This window comes from Bubalus bubalis, chromosome 3 (genome assembly GCF_019923935.1).
Source record: "Bubalus bubalis isolate 160015118507 breed Murrah chromosome 3, NDDB_SH_1, whole genome shotgun sequence".
Taxonomy (NCBI): Eukaryota; Metazoa; Chordata; class Mammalia; order Artiodactyla; family Bovidae; genus Bubalus; species Bubalus bubalis.
In genome coordinates, this window is record NC_059159.1 from 22352209 (window position 1) to 22376582 (window position 24374).

At 53.2% G+C, this 24374-nt stretch overlaps 1 protein-coding gene across 1 annotated transcript; it reads left to right on the top strand.

Moving 5' to 3' along the window:
* The first annotated feature begins 943 nt into the window (after positions 1–943).
* On the top strand, positions 944–23956 carry TNS4 (tensin 4). Its single transcript, XM_006068629.4, has 13 exons — positions 944–1061; positions 4886–5414; positions 11662–12085; positions 13159–13583; positions 16068–16154; positions 16484–16609; positions 18043–18135; positions 18228–18305; positions 19549–19620; positions 20500–20668; positions 21445–21513; positions 21770–21796; positions 22294–23956. Exons 2-13 carry the CDS (start codon positions 4976–4978, stop codon positions 22433–22435), a joined length of 2151 nt encoding a protein of 716 aa, XP_006068691.3. The 5' UTR covers positions 944–1061; positions 4886–4975; the 3' UTR covers positions 22436–23956.
* The last annotated feature ends 418 nt before the right edge of the window (positions 23957–24374 follow it).

Consider the following 24374-nt stretch of genomic DNA (forward strand, 5'->3'; position numbering starts at 1 on the left):
CCCCGTGAAGCCACAGAACATCAAAGACTTTAAGGCCAGAAGCCCTTCTACTGAGCATCACGGGGGCTCTGGGCAGCCCTCCCCCCAACCAACCCCTAAGATAAGCCCCTGCTGGGATCACCCTGAGTCCCTGGGCTGGAGAGTATGCCAGCTCCCTAGCTTCCAACCAACCTGCCCAGAGGGGACTTGGCTTTACCACAGTGCCCCTCCCCAACAAAGTCTGGATGCCCACCACATTCTGGGATCCCTGACACAGAACAGGAAGGGAGCTGGAGCCAGGGAGAGGGGATGTCTGGACTTTTTGACTTTCTGCCAGCACTCCCACATGGAACTTCCACCAGAATGTGCACAGGGATAGTCTGTGAGTGAATGAATGAAGACCATCGTGGCGCTGAGCCCCTTCTCAAAGCCCTCCAGACACGCAGAGCCTCTTCTCCTTGAGTTAGAAGCCTATTCCCAGACTAAGAAAAAAAGACAAGATCTGTGTCCAGCGTGAGTCCCAGCAGGCTCCTAGCCGGTACCTGTCGCAGTATGACCCAGCTCAGAGAGCACAGAAGGGGCCTGTGGGAAGGGTCTCCTGCCCCTTGGCATCCTGCTCCCCACTCTCTGCTAGCTCTGCCAACCAACCCTGTGTCCCTTCCCTGGCTGGCACTCAGGTGAAGGGAACGCCTACAGCACACTTGGTTCTAAGAAGCCCCTGTCCAAGCAGAGGTTCCCCTGAGCACTCAGCACCCAGGGAGGAAATAGGATACTTAAGAGCCTCTCACACACACTCACACACCGGGCTCCAGTGCCCACCAAGGCCAGGCTTCCCTTTCCTGCCTGTGCCAGCCCCACCTGAGCTGGTCCAGACAGGCGGGTGGGGCCTGTGGGCTGTCAGGCCACGTGTAGGGCTGGCGGGGAGGAGGGCGGGCGGGCTTGGCCGGCTGCTCTTAAGGCGGGGCTGGAGGTGAAGGGCGCCTCCCTTTACTCCTCACCTGGGCTCTGACCAACCACCTCACTTCGTCTGTCCCAGGAGCCAAGAGTGAAGGCAGAAGCGTCTTGCTCACCCTGGACAACAGGTAGGCACCTTTATTCTTCAAGGAGAAAAGAGGAGGAGGCTCAGCCCCTTCAGCAAGCCCTTGTCCCCAGTTTTTCTCCTCTCCTGGGGCTCAGAGTGAAGGTGGAGACAGACAAGATGGTCCCAGGACCACAGACTCAAGTTCTGCACTTTGAGGGGACTAAATCTGTAGCCCTCAGTGTACAGATGAGAGAACCAGGGTCTGGGGAGGGGAAGGGGTTTGCCCAGGGTCCTGAGATTTGGGAAGGGAATAGACCCAGAACCGATCCTCCTGCCCACCAGCCCAGAGCCCTCAGGGCCTGGCCATTAGCCCCGCCCCCACCCCTGCAACCCGTTCTGGATAATTCAGAGGCCAGCAGGAATCCTGGGATGGGAGGGAGAGGGTGGGCAGAGCACGGGTAGGGAAAGGCCTTCACTGCCCCTGCGGGTCCCTGTCTCCTGTCCCAGGTCTGCTTTACCAGGTCTAAGTGGGGACCAGGGGACGATCAGAAGCCACTCTTCCAGCAGAGGGGTGGGGAGGGGATCGGGCTAGTGAGGTGAGGCACTCTGGGGGACACTTGTCCTCCCCTCTGCCATCCTCTCCCTCCACTGCCCTGGGCTTGTAGGAGGGAAAGAGTGAGTCAGGAGAAGAAGCTGGCAATGAAACTGACAAGGGGATTTGCCCAGGAATCAGGATCTCCCTGCCTCCAGAGCCCTTGGGAACAAAGGAGATTTGAGTCCCATGGGTGGGCAGGACCTATAAATAAGACTGAGTTGGCTGGAGCCTTCCGTACCCACTACAGCCCCCCAACATGCACACACAGAGTGCTGAGCCCAGGGGTCTCCACCCACCCAACTTTTGATCAGGAAGGAAAGAGCTAGAGACGTGTGCCGGTGGGGACAGAAGAAAGAGTGTCCAGGAATAAAGGAGTGAGGCCAGCCCCTGCCCTGGGAGGTCTGGTGGTGCTTTGGGGAGTGTCAAAAGTGAGAAGACTTAAAGAAAATCCCAAGGGGCTGCCTAAACTTTGCTCAATCTCAGGCCTGTCCCACTGGGTTCTAGAATCATCCCAGAAGGGGCAGAGAAAGGTGAAATGGATCTTAAATCTATGAAACAGTGGCAAGGAGTATGGGACTGGGAACCAAGATCACCTGAGTTCAAATCCCAGTTCCACTATGGGTGCTGTGAGTTGTATGACCTCAGGCAAGTCCCTTAACCTCTCCAGCCCCCCTGTAAGAGTACTTTCTTCAAAGAACCATTGAGAAAACAAAATGAGTACATTTTAAGTGTCTGTTACAATTGCATTCCCATTATACAGGTGGGACAAATGAAGCCCCGAGAGGAAAGGACACTTGCCCAGGGTGGTATAAAAGCAGATTCCAAATCAGTAGGCAGACATCCTGGATCCTAGTCCTGGGGGAGGAACCAGGTACCCAGTGCATTCCCCAGAGACCATAACCCTAGGTCCTCTTTGAGGCACAGCCAGAAAACCTTCAGGGTGTACAGATATCCTGCCCCGACAAACCCAGGGCGCTTGGCGCCAAAGCTCGATGTCCTTAGCTGCCCCTAGAAAGGAGCTTGAAGGCCCATTCCTCGTTCCCTTTCACTGCCATTTATAGACATGCTTCCCGAGCCTAACATGTGCCTGCCCTCTCCAGGATCTGGCCAAAGAGAAGTCTAGCAGCAGGTCTAGCAGGAGCCTTGGGCAACTCACAGTCCCTCTCTGGACCTCAGGTGTTTCTCTGCATTTGAACTCCATGTGATATAAAGAGTTAAAGGTCTAAAGTCCAGGCCTGGGTTTAAAACCCAGCTCTACCACTTTTCTGAATGTGTGGCCAACACAGATTTCTTAACCTCTCTGAATCTCAGTATCTTCATCTGTAAAATGGACTGGTAATAGGGGTGCAGTACTTTCTAGGGTTATGAGAGGATTAGAAGAGTTATCATAGGGAAAGTCAGTGCCTGACACATGGTAAGTTCTCAGTAAATGGGAGCTATTATTATTTATTATTATGAAGGCATTATATTCTATATAAGCCCTGATTTCTAAGTAGTATTTAGAATTGTCCGATACCTTTCACAAGCAGTATCTGACTGGTTCCACACCACCTTCTGGGAGGATATGTAGCAGGAATTCTTATTCCCATCTCACAGATGAGGAAACTGAGGGTCAGAGCGACTCCTTAAGGAACTGTTTGAACTGGGGTTTGAATTCAAATCTCCAGACTCTGAAGTCTGCATTCATTTCGTTTGCCCCAGACTGGTCTCAATGACTTTTCCAAGACTGAGGTCTGACTCGGAAGCAGAATGTAATAGAGGTATCTTGGAAAAGGAGAAAAGTGGAGTTGGGGAGTGCTAGGAGCAGGGGGAAGGTGAGGCTCAGGGCAGGCAGTTGTAGCACAACCGGCATGTCCCAGCTCCTTACAGTTTTCTTGGCAGCCTCTGTTTTGGAACCTCTTACCTCCTGGAAGAAACTGCTATCATGTAGCATTAAGGCTAAACAACGGGAAGACCTTCCCACAGTCAGGAAGCCTGGGACGTCTCTTTCCCAGATGCGCCCCCAGGGAGTGAATATCATCTGATGATGTCACTCCTAAACTCTAAACTATTCTGTGGCTCTCCATTGCCCTCAGGGTTGAGTCAGCACTACCAAACCCAGCCTGCAAGGCTCTGCAGGGTCTGCCCAGCCTGCCTCCCCAACCTCAACCTCCCCTCCATTCACCCTAGGTTCTCTCTGTTTCCCAGATGCTCAGTAATGTCTCGTGATCTCCTCGGTCCATCCGGCCTCTGAATACACCTGCCTCCTCACCCCTACCTGGTGTGCCCAGCCAGCTCCTGTTTTTCGTCCTTGTCTCCCTTTACATGTCCCTTCCTCCAGGAAGTCCTCCCTGGCCTCCCCCACTCCCTGGCCTCCCCCTCTCCCCTTCCCTGTGCCCACTGAGTCCCTTCTGACTCCCCTCCTCCCCAAGGACACTGTTGTGATTGCTCACCTGCTTGCCTGTCTGTTTCACCAACTGGCCCAGGCTGAGTAGCAGCTAAATGCAGGGGCCCTGACACCACACAGCTGGGGTCCAATCCTACCCTGACACCTGTTGGCCTGATGACCTTGGGCAAGTTGCCTACCTCTTTGTGTCTCAGTTCTCCCATTATAAAATGGGATAATAATAGCCTCTACTTCATAGGGTTGTTATGAGGATTTTAAAAGGTTTTATACACCAGAGCCTAGGTACATATAATTACTCAATGAATATTAGCTGTGCCGTGCTGTGCTAAGTCACTTCAGCTGTGTCTGACTCTTTGCGACCCCATGAACTGTAGCCTGCCAGGCTCCTCTGTCCATGGGATTTCCCAGGCAAGAATACTGGAGTGGGTTGCCACGCCCTCCTCTGGGTGATCTTACCGACACAGGGATCTAATCTGAGTCTTTTACATCTCCAGCATTGGCAAGTGGGTTCTTTACCACTAGCGCCTCCTGGGAATCCGGAATTTTAGCTATTATTTATTTTAAAAGTAAGGCTGGAACATAATAGGTAGCCATCAAACATCTATTGAGGTTATTTTATTTATCCATCACTTGCATACTGCTTATTATGTACTAGGCAAGTTCTAAGTATATTATAAATATTAACTCATTCTATAGATGAGGAAACCGAGGCACAGAGAAGTTAATTAACTTCCCCAACGTCGCACAGCTAGTAACTGGTGGAGCCAGGATGCAAACCCCAGGCAGTCTGGCTCCAGCAGCCATGCTTTTAAATAAGTGAATATATATGGCTTTCTTTATGGGGAGGGGAGGCAGAGGTTTCATCCACAGAAATTACTCAGTTCCCACCCCCGGCTTCTTTCAGGTCCCAGGAGCTCCCAGTTGGCAAGTGACAACTGTGGGATGTGAGTCTGGCTGGAAGCCAGAGGTAAACTGCCAAGTCACTGCCCTCAACATGTCACAGGTGATGTCCAGCCCCCTGCTGGCAGGAGGCCCCGCAGTCGGCTTGGCTCCCTGCGAGGAACCCAGGAGGGCCCTGCACCCAGCCCCCAGCCCCAGCCTGCCGCCGCCGTGTCCCTACTACACCACGGAAGGCTGGGGAGCGCAGGCCCTGATGGCCCCCATGCCCTGCAAGGGGCCCCCTGGCAGGCTCCAGCCAGCCCCACAGGCTGGAGCCAATGCCAGCTGCCTCCTGAAGGCCCCAGGGGAGCAGGTCTCAGGGGCTCAGGAAGACCTTGACTCCTACATTGACTTCTCACTGGAGAGCCTCAACCAGATGATTCTGGAGTTGGACCCCACCTTCCAGCTGCTCCCTCCTGGGCCTGGTGGCCCCGAGGCCCAGCCCACCCAGAGCACTACCTTGGGAAAGAAGAAAGAAGAGCCTGAAGCCTTGGGTAAGGAACTGGGGCACAGTGCTGGGAAGAGGACTTGGGGACCAATCCTTATGAGGAAGGAGTTTTCTATCAAATCGGAGGAACACAGAACAATGTCCTGTTGGGGAGTGCTGTGCATCTCTAAACAAGTTTCTTAACCTCTCTGTTTCCTCTGCTCTATACAAGGGATAAATATAAGTAGTCCTCACTGTCCAATTCTATTTGGTTCTTGAGTTTGGAAAGTGATGGATACCTGTTTTATGTAATTTCTCAAAGAACTAAAATAAGCTAATACAGGTAAGAATACTATACAATGCCATGCATATAAATAAGAGCTCGATAAATGTGTGGCCCCTGAATCTTAGTCTTCTGTGGTGTCTCTCTTTAGGTTCTAACTTGGTCCCCTGAAATTTTTATAGGAATAGTATTTTCACCTCACCAGTAACGATAGATGTAAATAACTTCAAGTATAGACATAGTAAAATAATTAGAACATGATGAATTTTTGAGTATTTATTACTTTTGTTTTTAATATGCCATTACATTGTAAATTTATATAGTTTACTCTTTAGTAATGCCTAAAGCATCAAACTATATTAACTTACAATGTTTACATCATTTAGCAACAAGCTGAAAAAAATCTTGAAAATTTAACAATCAGCTTTTTTGAGCTAGTTCAAGCCAACTCCAAGATACCACCACCTCCACAATTGTCCAGAAATCTCTGCATCTGGCTTTAGTTTCCCAAAGAGTTTCAAGTATACATTGAGGATGAGGATCATGGAGCAGCAGCCCCATTAAACAGGCTGGAAGACTGAGGCCTCCAGGGGTTTAAACAATCAGTGTGGGCTAGGGGATACAGAGAAGATTAGAGATGGGATCCAGGAGAATTTCTGCTTATTGAGCGTTTATCATCCTATCCAGGCACTTGTGTGTTGAGCAGTTAATAATTGAACCTTTGATGATAATAATTTGATCCGTCCAATCCACCTCCATGAGACGAATATTTTATCCTCATTTTACAAATGAAAAGACTTGGTTGATGGCCTTGAGTGAGAAGCCAGTGTAGCCTAATCACTGGAGTCGGGCAAACCTTACACAAGCTGCTTACACTTCTTTGTGTCTCAGATTCTTCTTCTGTAAAACAGAGATGAGTTTTCACCTCAAAGGGTATTGCAAGGATTAAAAGGAATAACATCTGATGGGTGTTTATCACAAATCCTGGGACACTATAGGTCATGATCGGTGGTGGCTGTTTATAGTCAACATTGGAGTTGCATTTAGGACCAGCTCCAGGAGAGTGTCAGACCCTGGGGTGGAGGTGAGCCCAGCACCCAGGTCCTCTGGCACCTGGGTTCCTGGGCTCTAGCCAGCCTTCTGCTCCTGCCCCCGGAGCATTGCCTGCCAGGCCTGTTAAATGAACCACCTCCATCCCTCAACAGTCTTTTGCTTCTTAAGGCCAGTCGTGGGCATGTCTCTGCAGAAAAGATAGCTTGGGCCTAATTATCACTGGCAGGAGCAAGCCCGGGACTTTAATGCTCATGCCCCAAGGCAGGGCTTCCATGCACTCAAGGCCAACTAGGGTGAGAGCAGTCTCTGGGTAGCGTGCACATGTATGGGGTTGGGGTGTTGACAACAGGGCCCTTCCTCCAAGGGACGGATGGGCAGTAGTCAGGCCTTTGAGATGCCCTAGGCACAACCTGCTCTTGTGAGGATGTGACCACCAGACTCTTGGCAGCAGGGGGCGCCAGAGGGCAGCAGTGGTCCCAGGGTCCTGATGAAGCCACCTAGCTCCCCTTGATGGAATTTCTAAAAATCCTCTCCTCTTAGCTCTGCCTGAACACCAGCGATGCCTGGGAGCTCACTACCTCCTAGGGTATCCAGAGGGTCAGCTCCCTGTTGAAAGTTCTCTGCCATCAGAAGAATAGTGAGAGCCTGCCCGTCACTGTGGTGACTGCAAACCCTCCCCTCAGACCACTGCTCCTGGTGACAAAGCTCTCCCCGGCCCACAGCCCCTCGGTGAGTTTTCACCCAGCCAAATGTGCCCAGTGTGCAGGGCCCCTCTGTTTGCACTCTCACTCGTCCTACTTTTGGCGTGTTGAGTGGAAGATGGTCTGCAATTGTGATGCCAGCAGACGTTCACAGCTTCTCTTTGTCCCAACTTGGCAGAATCAAAAGTTAACCATTGGCTATCCTATATCGATCCCTCCCTTAAAAATGTATAGAGGGATTTTTGTAAGCATGATCCCAGCGTCTACCCTGGGAAGAAAATAGTGGAAACCTCATTTACAGATGAGAACACTGAGGCTCAGGGGGAGGAAATGATGGCCACAGTCACACAGCTAGTGAGTGGTAGGTCAGCTCAAAGCCCAGACCTCTGGCCTCCAAAGTCCATATTCTAACTTTTCTTTCTTCCTCGGAGCAAGTTTTCTGCCCTCCAGGGCTTCACTGAGTTTACATCACCACCCCCTCCAGTTTCTCTGCCTCTGCGTCTTGCTGACCTTCCTTCAGATTAACCAGAGGTGGGCCAGGGGCGGCATGGTAGCGGGGAGCAGGCATGTATCCACCACCCCCAGGGAACACAGCTTCTAGAAGCAAACACCATATCCCCTCCTCTGCCACCCCTCCCCATCTTTGGAACAGGCCTCCATTTTATTTTCCAGAATTTCTGCCAGGCAAGGCAGTTTGCCAATCCTGAGTGAAGGGTGTTTAATAACCGTCTGTCCGCCCCCCACCCACACAGGCCCCCCTCCACCCATCCAGCCTGGTGCCGGCGCCTGCATCCACCCAGCACTGCTCAGACTTGCCCCACGGGCCTGTAAACAGCAACTGCACGCAGGTGATGGGGTGGGGGCCCCGCCACCCCAGCCACATCCACCTCGAGGCCAGGCTACAGCAGCGGGAGTGACTCACAGCTCCAGGACTCCTCCCTCCCTTCCTGCCCAAGTCTGCTTGCTCTTTCTCAGTCCCTCAGCTAGGCCTTTGGTCTCTCTTCACCAGGCCGGGAGACCCTCCCCAAAGCCACTGAGCACCTACTTACGGGTAAGGCCTTTGGCAAAGGGTCCCGAGGAGCCTGTCTCCGTGGAAGAGCTCCCTGCAGACAGAGCGCAGGAGCAGGGATCAGTTTCCTCAGCCCTTTCTGTAACATTATTCATGTATTTGTTTGGCTGCTCTTAGTTGCAGCATGCCGGACCTTCGATCTCCACTGCGGCATATGGGATCTTTAACTGTGGCCTGTGGGATCTAGGGCCCCGCATTGTGAGCGTGGAGTCTTAGCTACTGGACCACCAGGGGAGTCCCTCCTCAACTTTTGTGAGCCTTGACTTCTCATCTGACATGGAATTAAGAATGTTTCCTACTTCAGTCAAGTTGTCATGCGAGTTAAATGAGCTAACACAGGTAATATGCCCGTGGCAGTGCTATCCCACAATGCTCAGTAAATACCAGCCTTTGTTTTAAAAGGGGCAATAAATCTTAGCTCTACCCTTACATTTCTCTGAGCCTCAGTTTCCTGCACGTAAAAGCAGGGCCTGCTGGCACGGGGCATAAGGGCAGTCTTGAGGTTTGAAAGGATTATGAGCATAAACACTGTGAAAGTGAAAGTGTTAGTCACTCAGCCGTCTCCAACTCTTTGTGACCCCATGGACTGTAGCCCACCAGGCTCCTCTGTCCATGGAATTCTCCAGGCAAGAATATTGGAGTGGGTACCCGTTCCCTTCTCCAGGGGATCTTCCTAACCCAGGGATCGAACCCGGGTCTCCTTCATTGCAGGCAGATTCTTTACCATCTGAGCCACCAGGGAAGCCCATAAATACTATAAAGACCTATTTAAAAAAAAAAAGTCGTGCTTGCCAACCTTGCAGAAGAATCTACCCCAGTCCAAAACTTCCCTCTCAGAGCCCACAATACATTGTACCAAATATTCTCTTGTCCTCATCAGTGGGACCCTCACCTTAGCCAGAGTATTAGCCAACTGGCCAATACTGTCCCCCAAAAGCAGGCAGGCAGGAGACGCTCTTTGAAGCCCACCATGGACCAGGCTCCAGGCTCCACTCATCAGTGTATCTCATCCTTACCAGAATCTTGGGAGGTTGGTTTTAGATCCTCACTTTACAGATGAGGAAACTGAGGCTCAGAGCAGTTAGGAAAATTACCTGATGATTCTTGGCGGGAAAGTGGCAAAGCCTAGACTCACACCTAGGTTTGTTTGTCGACAAAGCCAGGCCTGTTCCTCCACCCCCTGGGACAGCATGCCCAGGTCGACCTGCCAGCCTCCCCCCTCCATCTGATGCAATCCTCCGCCCCTACCCAGCCCAAGCAGGCTCAGACAGAGGCAGTAATCATGAGCAGGGCCAGAAGGTCCTAGCCCAGAGCGGGCTGGGGCAGGCAGGGACTTCAGGGGTGGTAAGGGGGGATAGTGCATGCACCAGAGCCCAGGGGGGTGGGAGGCTGGCAGATGGGAGTTAAGGGTACAGTTTCCCATGACTCTGCCCTAGTCTTCATCCTGGGAAGCCAGAGGCAGGACTCACTACCCTCTAGAAGGGAGCAGCTCAATGACCCCCTTCGTTCACTTCCTTTCCCAGAACAGCACCAAGAACAGCTCCCCTCCCCAAAGTCAGGAGGAGAGGTACCCATCCCCCCATGGGCAGAACCAGAGGGCGCCCCACTCCAGGGAGGAACAAGAGTCCTAGGTGCCCCCACTAGGGAATGAAAGAGCATCAGAGTGAGTCAGCAGCCTCGGGTGCTAAGAATCTACAGCTCAGTAAAGCAGGCAAGCCCTGCCCCCAGGGAGTTCTCGTGCGCAAGTGAACCCTCACGCTGACTTGTCAAACTCCAAGGTGCACCCAGCTCCCCTGGGATTTTGCTAAAATGCAGATTCTGATTCGGTAGGCCTAGGGTTGAGCCGGAGATTCCGCACAATCTCCCAGCTCCCTGGTGAAGGGGTGCTGCAGGGCCAGGGACCACAGGGGTGCAGTCCAGTGCACGGTGAAAACACCTAGGGAGCTAAGTGAACACCCTGAGGCCTGGGCCCACCCCTAGAGGTTCTGATCTAATTGGCACCAGATGGAGCCTGAGTTTTAGGACTTTTCGAAGCTCATCTGGTAATTCTAGCATGCAACCAAGCTTGAGAATCCCTGCCTCCGTTGCAGGAACAGACATAGAAACCACTTTCACCAGCCTGAGTAATAGAGGCATCTCAAGATGTGACCGGTGCAGTCATTCCGGCTGGGGAGTGGAACACACACAAAGGAGAGGATCTCTCAGCTTTAAAAGGCTTACTATGTGCCAGATGCTGTGCTGTGCCACCTACCTTCATCTCAGTTCATCCTTACTGTAACATCAAGAGGCTGGGTATAGCCACCCAATTCTACAGGCCTGGAAACTGAGGCTCTAGGTGGTCAAGTCACTTCTCCAAGCTCTCAGAGAGCAAGGGGCAGAGCCAGATTTGAAACCCAGGTCTGTCTGACTCCAAAGCCCGTGTTCGTGTCACTCTCTCCACCCACGGGCAGTTGTCACAGAGAGGGTGATGTTGAAACTGGTCCCTGAAGGTGAAGCTGGAGGCTGATCCTGATTCCAACAAACATCTCCCTGGGCCTCAGTTTCCTCATCTGTATAAGAAAGGGTGGTGGTCCAGTGGTTAAGACTCCACACTTCCACTGCAGGTTACATGGGCTTGATCCTTGGTTGGGGCACTAAGATCCTACATGCCTTGGGGCACAGCCCAATTTTTTAAATATATGCGTGCTAAGTTGCTTCAGTCATGTCCCACTCTTTGTGACCCCAAGGACTGTAGCCTGCCAGCCTTCTCTGTCCATTGGATTCCCCAGGCAAGAATACTGGAGTGGGTTGCTGTGCCCTCCTCCAGGGGATCTTCCCAACCCAGGGATTGAACCCACGTCTCTTAATGTCTCCTGCATTGGCAGGAAGGTTCTTTACCACATGCACCATCTAGGAAGCCCACATATATATGGGCTTCCCTGGTACCTCAGACTGTAAAGAATCTGCCTGCAATGCAGGACACCTGGACACAGCAACCCACTCCAGTATTCTTGCCTGGAGAAGTTCCCATGGACTGTAGCCCACTAGGCTCCTCTGGTAGGCTACAGTTCATGGGGTCGCAAAGAGTCAGACACGACTGAATGACTAAGCACAGCACAGCACTCTCTAAGAAAGAAGAGACCAGATGGTCTTGAGGACTCTTCCAGCATCCTTGTTCTGCGAGTCTAAGCTCCCTGGTTTCACCAATGCTCTGCTTCTCTCCCCAAAGATATAAAGTACATCGAGGTGACCTCCACCAGGTCAAGGTGCCACGATGGCCCACGGAGCTGCTGCAGCCCATCTATCACCCCACCCTTCGGCTCCCCACGCACTGGCGGCCTCCTCCTTTCCAGAGACCTCCCCCGAGAGACTCGAAGCAGCAGCGAGAGCCTCATCTTCTCTGGGAGCCAGGGCAGGGGGCACCAGCACCCCGCTCCCCCCTTGGCAGCTCCCTCCTCTCACCCCCCAACATCTCCCAGCATCTCCATTCCTGGCATGGGGAGCAAGGCCTCAGGCCCCCACAGCTTGGGCTCCCCACTGGTGGCTTCCCCAAGCTTGGAGAAGGGGCTGGGGGGCCAGGGCCCACAGCTGAGCAGCAGAGTCTCCATGCTGTCAGGCAGCCCAGCGTCTGATGTCAGCTATGTATTTGGAAGGTAGGTAACTCCCACTACAGCTTCTGATGTTGCCTTCATCACACACACACACACACACACACACACACCCTAAATCAGACATCCCGCTCTTTCTGAGCAAAATCTGGGACTGTACCAAAAATAAAAATGAATGTTCTCTTTTATGCCATTTGGCTCTCAAGCTTTCCTCAAGCATTTAGAATATCATTCAATATAGGAAAATCTTGACTTCTATTTACCTCCTGGGAAAAGAACTACTGCATTAATGAGGCTCACCTGTATCCTGTCCAGCCCTCCTACAGCCCATCTGTAGGAAGATTTAAAAAAAAAAAAAAAAAACCCTAAAACACAGAATATAAACAGAATCGAGGGTCTGGGAAAAGCTTCCTTCATCTTTGTTCCTGGCAAAACCTAGCAGGAAGGAAGCAAATCTGGCAGGGCATTATTCACAATCACCCCAGCCCAGTTCTCTGCAGGCTTCTGAGTAGAGTCACACACTCACCCATCTTGCCCTGGAAAACCAAACCACAGGACCTCTGTCCCCCATACCAGCTCCAAAGCCACTGTGCCCAGGCAGTCCCTGGCAAGGAGACTGGGATTCCATAGCCATGCGTTGGCATGGGCCTCTGAGCTCAGGGAGAAGCCTGGCTGGCTGCAGAGCTGGCCTCTTTCTCTTCCTCCAGCTGGAGAATTCCCTCTGCATCAGTCATGGACATAGTCCAGCCCAGGTCCAGCCTGTGTGCCGGACTCTTGGGAATGCTTGGGGTTGGGGGGTAGGGAGGATGGCTGGTATGACATCTCACTTGGATGGCTTGGAAGGCAGAGGGAACAGAGTCCCTTGCAGGGGGCAGCCCATTGGCTACTTTAATTGACCACAGACCCTACATTGCAGGTACACTCCTATATCCTTCAGCATCCCTTAGGGCTCAGATGGGCTCTGGGGACGGGGTGGGGGGCGGATGGGTGAAGTATACAGTTCTCTGACCAAAGCCACGGGCACCTACATCACTAAATTCCAGAGCCCAGCTCTGGCTCCAGACAGTCCACTCCCACCTCCTAACACTCTGCCTTCCTGCTGCTCTCTCCCCTCACAGCAGCCAGTCCCTCCTCCACTCCAGCATCTCCAGCCATCAGTCATCTTCTAGATCCTTGGAAAGCCCCAGCAGCTCTTCCTCCAGCCTCCACAGCCTTGGTCCAGTGTCCCTGTATACAAGAGCCAGTGACCTCCAGGTTCCCAGCAACGCCACCCCAAGCATGGGCCAGCCCAGAGCAACCCGCTCCCCACCACTGGCCAAGGAACATGCCAGCAGCTGCCCACCATCCATCACTAACTCCATGGTGGACATACCCATTGTGCTGATCAACGGTTTCCCAGAGCCAGGATCTCCCCCATCCCAGAGGACCCCAGGACCCCAGGACTTTGTCCGCCCTGGGGCTACTTCTTCCAGCACGCCCTGTCCAGCCACCAGGAGCCACAGCCAGACCCTGCCAGAAGCCCCTCCCACCGCATCCCCGGAGGGTAAGTTGTAAACCAGTCAATACCTCACGCTTTGTAAGGTTTGGCTAATGGAGAACAGGCAAAGCACCAATGCATTTCTTCAAGAGCGGGTCAATACACTGATTAAGTACCTACTGTGTGCCAAGCACTGTGCCACTTAGTAGGGACACAGTCTAGAAAGAGAGGGGGAAAACCCAAAGGGTTACTGCAGAGTAGGATAAACACAGAAGTAAAGAGATGTTCTGAGTCTTGTGAGGCTACAGAGGAAGGAGTGAGCCTTTTTACCTGGAGAAGTGGGGAGGCCAAAAAGTGGATCAAAAGTTCATGGCCATAGCAGGAGAGGAAGGGCTGCCCCAGCAGAGGGAACAGCCAGGCCAGAGGTACGAAGGTGTGGAAGCACATGGCATGTTTAGGAAATGACTTGGATGTTGGGATGTGCAGGGCGAGGTCATTGGGAGTAATTTGGGGCCAGATTGGGAAAGACCATGAATGCCAAGCTGAAGAGTAAACTTTACCCTTTAGGGACCAGGAGACCCTCAGTTCAGTTCAGTCACTCAGTCGTGTCCGACCCTTTGCACCCCCATGAATTGCAGCATGCCAGGCCTCCCTGTCCATCACCAACTCCTGGGGTTCACTCAAACTCTTGTCCATTGAGTCAGTGATGCCATCCAGCCATCTCATCCTCTGTCATCCCCTTCTCCTCCTGCCCCCAATCCCTCCCAGCATCAGTCTTTTCCAATGAGTCAACTCTTCGCATGAGGTGGCCAAAGTATTGGAGTTTCAGCTTTAGCATCAGTCCTTCCAAAGAACACCCAGGACTGATCTATCCTCAGAGACTCTCAGACCGGAGACAGATGGACTCAGAGGCGCATGCTCAATCCATCACTCTGGCAGCTGCGCGGCAGATGAATTGCAGGGCCTGGCCTGGCAGGGAGAGGAGTTTTTATTTGGTTCTGTTTGGGTTTTCATCACGAAGTGGTCCAGGGCGAGGCAGAGGGTGGAGGAGAGTGGACAGAGCCAGGAGACCCTCAGGATATGGAAGCAGCAGGCTGGGTGACTAACCCAGGAGAGGGAGAGTCAGTCCTAGCTCTGACGTTGGTGGATGACGAACACAGACGGGGCAGGACAGGGTAACGGAGACAATGCATTCCAACTCAGACAGCTAAAAACCACAAAACAGCAACCACCCTCCTCCCTGTAGTCAGAAACTACAGGCATCCAAAAAGAACAAAGCCAACCAGAGCCCAAAGCAGTAAACACAGGCTAACCCTTAGCACCCTGGGGTCTCTCTCTCCCAGGAGCAGAGCCCCCCACTGAGCCCCAAGGACAGGAGGCCTGCTTGCCTGTGGCTCAGTCATCTCCTTCCCGGGCTCTCAGCCCTCACATGGCCACAGACATCAAGGTACTCCTGGGGGGTGTGAAATGCTCACTCTAGCCTGCTGCTCGCTCCCACCCACGAAGCCATGTCAATGAGAACAAGAGAAAATGAGGTGACAAGCATGCCTTTGAACATTTTCTTAGGACAAATCGTTTGCATGTATCAGTACATTTTTTATGATGAGTTACTCTCAACTGGCAGTAACACACCTTTTCAAGATGCCAAAACCGAGAACCACTGCTCTCTGCCTTTGTTGTTCAGTCACTATGTCAAGTCCACCTCTTTGTGAACCCATGAATTGCAGCCAGGCTTCCTTGTCCTTCACTGTCTCCTGGAGTTTGCTCAAATTCATGTCCATTGAGTCGGTGATGTCATCCAACCATCAGGGACCCAGGGAAATGGGGGGGTGGAATTTTCACATCTCAAAGAGCACATTTATTTGGCCTGGTGATATCCCCATCCAGGGTTGGTGATTCCCGGATAATCACACATTATTCCTGGGATCTTAGCAAATTCCACAAACTATTCTCAAGACAAGATTCAGTTTCATTTCCAAGTTGTTGGAACATTATAGACCCTCACAGGATTTCTGGTTCACTCAGTTACCTCTGGGTTTCAGGAGGGAAAGAGCCGTCTCAGATCAGAATCCGACTCCATCTCCGGGCTCCTGGATGCTCTTCTGCCCAGATCTGCTGTCTTCCTTTCCTTTCTCCTTTTCTTCATTTTCTTTTGCAAACTGAATATCCCCACCACCACCAAGAAACTCATAGGATTATTAAAGGGGAAGAAAAATGTGAAGTGAAGCAAATGATGCATCTCAGAGTCTTTTATTTATCCCGTTTCTGTCTCTACTGCATAATATTCAATTTGAGAAACTGTTTCTCATTGAATTGAGTTTTTAATCTATTTGTTTGTGATCCGTTACCAAGGATACAAGGGTAGACTCCTAGATGGCACAAAGCCCTGGGATTCTTCTGATGGACTTTGCCCCTTTAGGGAGCTGGAGATACAATGGAGTAGGGATACGGGAGGATGGGTTGAATGGAACCACTGGACAGAGAAAGGGGAGGGTCTCTCAGTTCCCTTCTATCCGGCCTACAGGGTTCTCCTTCCCTGTCTGTCTCCAGGTCCTGCCAGGGACATGCAGCCCACCATGAAGTTTGTGATGGACACATCTAAATACTGGTTTAAGCCAAGCATCTCCCGAGAGCAAGGTAAAATGAAGCCCTGATTCAGGGACTGAGTGACCCAGGAATCAGGTCTGGGTCCCGGCACCCCACATCGGGCAGATGGGGCCCTGGGTTCATGTAGAGGAGGGAACGGAATGGCAAACTGCAAGTCCAGGGAAGGGGGTGTGCTGCGAACCCCATGACCCAAGGAAATAATGACTGTAGCAGGAACAGTGGAGGTTAGACAACAGAAAGGACTTCCTGGGGACCAAAGGCAATTCTGTATCATCTGCTCTATGAGGACCCAATTGGGCTGAGGCAGGGAGGGTATCCCAGTGGGGTGGTGACTCTCTCTGACTCAAGGATTGTTCCAGCCATCGAGCTGCTGAGGAAGGAGGAGCCGGGGGCTTTCATCGTGCGGGACAGTTCTTCATACCGGGGCTCCTTCGGCCTTGCCCTGAAGGTGCAGGAGGCCCCCACATCTGCCCAGAGCCGACCAGGTAGGCTGTCTGTGTATTCGATCAAGGCCTCTTAGAAGCACCTGGGTGTGGTGGGTTCCAGTCCCAGCTCTGCCGCTCACTTGCAGGGTGACCTTGGGCCATTCCCATAATGACTCCTGGGAAGATGGACCTTGGTCTCCCAGCACTGAGGCTCCCCAAGTCCCCAGACTCCTTGCTCTACCCTCCGGTGGGAAGAAGAAGAGGGTCCCAGACCCCCTCCAGCCTGCGCTCTTCTGGTATCCACCTCTGTGCAGACCGGCTTTCTCACAAAGGAATGTAATGTAGTAATAACTTGTGAAAACGAGACCCTTTTGGTTTGGTCTGTTTTTCTCAAATAAGAAGTAACTAGTAACATTTTATATCAAGTTTATAAAGTTTGATTTTTTTTCCTCCATGAATTCAATTTATTTTTATTAAGTAAATACTGGGCTTTATGAGCTTCCCCAGTGGCTCAGTGGTAAAGAATCCACCTGCAATGCAGGAGACGTGGAGACCTGTGTTCAATCCCTGGGTTGGGAAGATCCCCTGGAATAGGAAATGGCAACCCACTCCCAGTATTCTTGCCTGAAAAATTCCACGGACAGAGGAGCCTAGTGGGCTACAGTCCATGGTGTCGCAAAGAGTTGGAAACAACTGAGGGACTAAACAACCATGGCGTGTGTGCTAGCATAGCCCCTGTGGTCTTGCACACAGCACATGTGGATGGAGCATCCACCCTTCCCCAGACACTGTGCAAGGCACCAGTGAAACCCCACTGAGGACAGAGATAGGAACAGACCATTGTATTACAGGGTTCCTGGGCCACAGCCCTTCATCGAAGGCCCAGGATTGTAGCTGTTACACAAGGAATGGGTAAGGGAACTGACAACTCCCAGAGGGAGTTAATGACCCCTGAACCAGCAAGTAATAGAGAAAGAGGATAAAAACCCCAAGTCCACATTCTCTACACCACACCTCTCTGTTCAAATAAGAAAGTGACCTCTGGGCAGTGTTAGTTATCAAGGAAGCCCTGCCAAGGAGTCCAAAGAAAGCAGGAAGCTGTGGGCTGGTGGAGAAGAGGCCAGGGGCGTGGTGCCCCCTCCCAAGGCCAGCCTGGCGCCAGCAGGGACCATATGATGGAGAATGATAGCACCTGGGAGGGAGTAAGAAGCGGGAGCAGGAAACCCAGCCCAAGAGTTATTGAAACCAAAAGCAAGGTCTCCTGAAAAAAGAATTGCACGTGTGCATACTAAGTCACTCAGTTGTGTCCTACTGGACACAAGGCTTTGAGCAAAAACGTTGTCAGCACCTCCTTCATGGGAGACCTCGAGAATAGGACACCTACCTGCAGTCCCACCCAGAGGCAGGGGGATGGACAAGTTAACCTCTGGATGGACTGGAAGAGGCGGGTCAGGAAACAGGTTGCACTCCATCCATACACTTTCTCTGACCAGGCGAGGACAGCAGTGACCTCGTCCGCCACTTCCTCATCGAGTCTTCCGCCAAAGGGGTGCATCTCAAAGGAGCAGACGAGGAGCCCTACTTCGGTGAGCTGAGCCTCTCCAGCCCTCAGGCCCCTTCCAGGCAGGGTAGGTGGCCTGGGGAAGGCTCCTGATGCACGGCTTCTGTTTCCTCACAGGGAGCCTCTCTGCCTTCGTGTGCCAGCACTCCATCATGGCCCTGGCCCTGCCCTGCAAACTCGTCGTCCCGCAGAAAGGTGGGCTGGGGCTCCACGCCTGTTCATTCTCAGGGGTCACCTCTCACCTTACTTAGGGATCATGTTAGTGTCCCAGTGAAAAGTGCGTGCTCTGGAGTCTGTCCACATCTCCACCTCCTAGCTATGAGCATCTGAGAAGGTCAACCTCACTGAGCCTCTGTTTCCTCATCTATGAAATGGGCACACTTAGCATCACACCTACTTCTAGGCTGAGTGGGGGGTGAAATGAAAAAGCTCGGGCAAGGCTTTTGGCACAACGCCTGGTGCTGAGTTGATGTTTGAGAAATAGCAGCTCTGTTTCGGAGAGGAGAAAAGAAGCATAAATCTGCCCATTCGGCCAGGTTTGGTTTTTACTTCCAGGTCCAACATTTACTGGTAGGCTATAGTCCATGGGGTCGCAAAGAGTCGGACACGACTGAGCGACTTCACTTTCCACCATTTACTGGGCATCCCCTCCTCCATTCACACCTCACTCCAACCCTGTGAAGCACTCACCGCTGTTGCTGTCCCCATTTCACAGATAAGAAAAGGAAGGGTCGAATCTGAACCCAAGTCTCCCTTACTGTCTTGTTCCAAAGTGTTCAGGGAGCTAACAGAGCACAAAGGTACAGACAGCTGTTTTATGAACCCCAAGGAAGAGAATTATGAGAACAAAGAAATGATTAATGGGTGAAATTTGGGGAGAAAGAAAGAAAGAAAAGGAAGATTCGAGGCATTAAGTAACTTCCTCAAAGGCACAGAGTCAAACCTCCAGCCCAAGTCAGGGAGCCCTCTCCAGAGCTTACAGCCCAGCACAACACCAGGTGCCCCCACATCTCAGGGTGTGCAGGAGAGCTGGGGGGGGGTCCAGGGAGAGGAGTCAAGGCCAAGGGAGCCGCGGGTGTGGTGATGGCGAGAGCCTCCCTGCTTTCTGCAAAAAAAAAAAAAGCCTAGGTTTGGGACAGGGTCCGAAAGAAGCAGGAGGTCAGGGGCCTCTGAGGCCAGGTCACCGCTGCAGTCCAGGGGCCGGAGGCGGGAGGGGGAAGGAGGGATCAAAAAGCTTGCCAGCTAGGCTTTGGGGGAGCTCAGGGCAGCTCCGATTGCCTAATTACAGGAATCACACCTGGTTTCTCAGCCAAGTCACCTCCTGAAGGTGGGGGCGGAGGTGGGACCCGTTTGAAGGGCTGAATGACGCCTGTTCCTAGGAAGGGGGTCCACTGACTGCACCCCACCCCTGGGGGCCTGTTCCTTTGCTTTGGCTCAGAATTGGGAGGTGGAGACGGGGCCTCCGACCCCTCTGCAGATGGCCAGGCCTCCTGTCTGAAGAAATCTGCCGGTGAGTGGGGGGCAGGGTGGGGGGAAGGCTTGGCTGTGCCCCGCCCCAGGGCACCTCCCAGCCCTGTGCAGGCACATGCAGGTCCACACGTGTTTCCCATTGCAGCTTTATTTCTCCATCTTTAACAAGGTGCCACATTCTTCCCTCTGCCTGTAAACCAGGAGATGAGAGGCTGAGGGCAGCAGGCCAGGAGGAAGAGGGGCAGGAGAGGAGGGGCGGGCGTGGTGAGGCTTAGAGCCCATCCCACATACAGGGAGCACACATGGATAAACTAGGTTCTCTCTGGGTCTGAAGGGCCTGGCCCTGGAGAGGGCATCCTCCGTGGAGTGTCAGGTCTGAGTCCTGGGGGCGGTCTATATGGGAAGGGTCACTTTTCATCACATCCAAGGGCCAGGCACGGGTCAGCACCTGGGTGACTGACAGCTCGTATTCCGTGCCCCAAGCACAAAGGCCCCCTCCCCATTCCTGTCTCCTCCCTCTTCTCTCAGCAAGGGGCCAGGGCCCTGCGGTTGGGGGTCGAGGGTAGGGGTGGGGGCAGCACCAGCCATGGGACAGAAGGAAGGTTTGCCTGGACGCCCCTATACACACAGGGCAACATGCCATCCTTGCCTCCTGCTGGAGGGCCAGAGGCCAGAGCAATGCAAACAACAGACGACCTCAAAGTCCTCTGGGGTTAGCCCCAAATTTCAGTCACCCACACAGTCCCTACCCACCCGCCTGATGGCTCAAAGAGGAAGCCTGCTAGATTCCCCAAACAGGATGGCACCCCTATTCCCCAGTTCTGGGCAGATGGACAGCAGGGCCTGGGTGACCTCCACTCACCCAGCGGATTCTGGCAGGGCCCCAAAGCAGTATCTGCACCCGCCCCCCTCCCCTCAGGTTGCCATGCCCTGTACCTGAGCTCTGTGAGCGTGGAGACCCTGAGCGGAGCCCTGGCCGTGGAGAAGGCTATCTCAGCCACCTTGGAGAGGGATGTTCTCCCCACGCCCACCGTGGTCCACTTCAAAGTCACCGAGCAGGGCATCACCCTGACTGACGTCCAGAGGAAGTAAGGGACTTCCCTTGTCCTGGGGCTGCGGGGCTGGGCAGGGTGAGCTGGAGGGGATGGCTGAGATGGCTGTGGAGCAGTGGTAGAGCTGGAGTTCAGGCTCCTGGACCCAGTGAGGTCAGTCATGTGCTGAGTGACTCCAGACAAGTTCTCTGCCTTCTCTGGGCCTCAGTGCAATGACTACCTTCTGAAGCCCCACTTCATCGTGACTGATGGATTTGGAATTAACAACAGTTAAATCTGTATCCATTGATGGAGCATCTCCTGTAGGCCAGACTCTGGGGGACCAGTGAGATCGCTCCATCCCAGGCTCAGGGATTCAGCCCAGCAAGATCCTGGCCCTGGGCTGGAGGAATAAGAGATGACCAGCCGTAATTGCGTGCTTAGTCGCTTCAGTTATGTCCGACTCTTTGTGACCCCATGGACTATAGCCCACCAGGCTCTTCTTCCTGTGGTGTTCTCCAGACAAGAGTACTGGAGTGGGTTGCCATGCCCTCCTCCAGCAATTTCTACCCTCAAATCATTAAATGACACAGTGGGCGATTGGGTGGGTTGGTAGAAAACCCCAATACATAGGACACAAGGCAGATGACCTTCATGAAAGGAGAGAAATACAAACACATGTCCGAGGCCAGCAGTAAAAAGGTCACAGCAGGCTGTCAGGGGTCATGGAACTATGAGGCTCTTGGAGGACAGGAAGCTGGAGATGATGGAGGTGGGCCAGGACACTGGGACGGGCTCTCACCAGCTCCCCTTCCCTCCCCGCCTCCTCCCAGGGTATTTTTCCGGCGCCATTACCCCCTTGCCACCCTCCGATTCTGTGGCATGGATCCCGAGCAACGGAAGTAAGTTCAAGTCTGGGCCAGACTGAAAAGGCCAGCCAGGGTCTAGCTGCCCGCTGACTCTGGGGCTGGGGTCCCAGACAGAGCCTCTGAACCTCAAGGGGTGAGGAGCAACAGAATGAAGGGAGGGAGCATGGTGGGGATAGAGGAAACACAGCTGGCCATTATCGGCTCCTCCCACCCCGCGGGGCTCAGCCAGAGTTCTGTGAAATGGAGCGGAGAATCGGTACCCAGGACTATCTTTGTTCCTCTCCCACAGGTGGCAGAAATACTGCAAGCCCTCTCGGTAAGGCCTCCCTGTCCACTCAGTCAGTCACCATGAGAGGTCTCCCTGGGGCAGGGCCCGGACCCAACACAGGGAGGAAGTCAGGGAAGGAGGGAGGCCCCATGCTGACCTTAAGAGCCCATGGGTTTGCTGAGGGCACAGGCCCTGGCCCTCTGGGAGCCACCAGTCTGAATGGGGCAAACAGGAGCCTGGGAGCCCTGTCTTCTCGGGGAGGCACAGGCTTTAGTCTGGAGGGACCCTCCAGTCTGCCGGGGAATACACAGGTCCTGTCCTCAGGGCCCTCATTCCAAAGGAGAGAAACCCAGATCTTAAACTCAGGGATCTCCCAGTCTGACGGAGGAGGCACATCCTCCCACTAGGAGAGCTCCCATCATGACAAGGTGCTGGGTTGGCGAAGGGTGGGAAGGAGGTGCTGGGCTGGGGAAGGGCTGAGTTCCCCAGCTCCCAGTCTCGTGCCTCCCTGGGCTCTCCTCACCCCAGCTCTCCTCTCCCATCAGGATCTTTGGGTTTGTGGCCAAGAGCCAGACTGAGTCCCAGGAAAATGTGTGCCACCTCTTTGCGGAGTATGACACGCTACAGCCGGCCTCACAGGTCATCAATCTGGTGGGTGCTCTGCTGCAGGACCCAGAAAGGATGTAGGGGAGGGAGCTTCCTGTGTGCCTTCCCAGACATCCCAAGGGGCTTGCTCAGGATCCCCCCTCTGCCCTGAGCAAGAAGCCTCTTACCACACTGATGGACCAATCCACTGGAATGGAGGAGAACGGTACCAGGTTGAAACCCTTGAACTCACTATGACCTTCAGCCAGACCCCCTTCCCTCCCGGGGTTCAGTCTCTTCAGCCTTAAAGGAGCAGGACTTCCCTGGTGGTCCAGTGGTTAAGAATCCAATGCAGGGGACAGGGGTTTCAACCCCTGGTCGGAGAAGATTTCATATGCCATGGAGAAACTAAACCAGTGCTCCACACCCACTGAGCCCACACTTTAGAGCCTGTGCTCTACAACAAGAGGCCAGCACAGTGAGAAGCCCACACACTGAAAGTAGAGAGTAACCCCTGCTCGCCACAACTAGAGAAAGCCCGTGCACAGCAATGAAGATCCAGTGCAGCCAAAGACAAATAAATAAATGTTTTAGAAGGATACGTAAAAAAAAAAAAAAAAAGGAGGCAACGGACAGGATCAGCTGTCTCGGACATCTGTGGGTATCTTAACAAGTTCCCTGTGATTCTGAAGCAGACCCACATCTGAGACCCCCACATGAAAATTACCTCTGAAGACTCCTGACTCTGTCAGTCTGGACATTACCAACACAGCAGCTTGAGCTACAGACCTGTGACCCTCGTTTCATGGCAAACAGTAAGTGCTGGGTAGGGACCCAGGGGCCATGGCCAGAGGCTGGCCTGAAGGATTGAGGACCAAAGGGGGCCTCCCCGGTGGTTCAACAGGAAAGAATCCACCTACAATGCAGGAGATGCAGGAGACGCAGGTTCGATTCCTGGTTCAGGAAGACCCCCTGAAGGAAGGCATGGCAATCCACTCCAGTATTCTTGCCTGGAGAATCCCATGGACAGAAGAGCCTGGTGGGCTACAGTCCATAGGGTCGCAAAGAATCAGACACGACTGAAGCGAGTTAGCACACAAGCACGCACACACAAGGACCAAAGGAGGGATGGACTGACTCTCTTTCCCTCATCTGTTCCTTTCCCCATTTCCTTGACAGCTTCTTGAGCTGCTGTTCCCAGGACAGAGCTAGATCCGCCTGTCCTGGATTCTACAGGCCAACGTGGCCGTGGTTGTTCGGCAGGTAAGCACGTGGGAACTTGCCTTCATGGCCAAAACAGATGATCCAGCTGTCCTTAAGATCTTGATGTCTAGTCCCCTCCATTGAAAATGAGCATCAGTCCCATCTCTTCTTTCAACTTCTCATAAGCAAGTGTGTCAGGGCTGCCCTAGAGCCACTTGAGTCACCCAGACCCGGAGGTGGGGACAGTGAGCACCCCTGCTCACTAGAATAGACACAAGGGCCAGCTCTCTGGTTCTGCCTCAGCCCCAGCCTTGCTAGTCCTACACACACACACACACACACGCACACACTGCCCTGTACAGCGCTGGGGCGGCAACTAGCCTCATAGCCACATGAGGGCAGCAGAGAGTCAAGAATGCAAACGGGCAGCTACCCCCCCCCAAGAGGCTTGGGGAAGTGGGCGGTCTTTCCTGCCCCACCTCCACCAAGACCCCCAAGAAGTTGGAACTGTTTGTCTGGCAGACCTGGGGACCTAAGGAAACCACACTATGAGAATGCAAGACGAGGCTCAAGGAAGAAGCCCACTTTTGCTCTATGAAAGACCAGTGCCTGACCCCACCCAGCTGGGGACCCTGCCAGAGAATCATTATCTTTGGCCAAAGTTGGGCCTGAAGGGTTATTATTTCAACCCAGGAAACCAAACCAGACTGAAGCGGTCCTGGGCTGGCAGGACTGGCTGAGACTAGCCCACCCAGCCTGTGGTCAGGCACTGCCCCACCCTGGAGACTACAAAATCTGGACAAGGTTCTCAAGGTCACAGTGCCCAAGATTTCAAGGT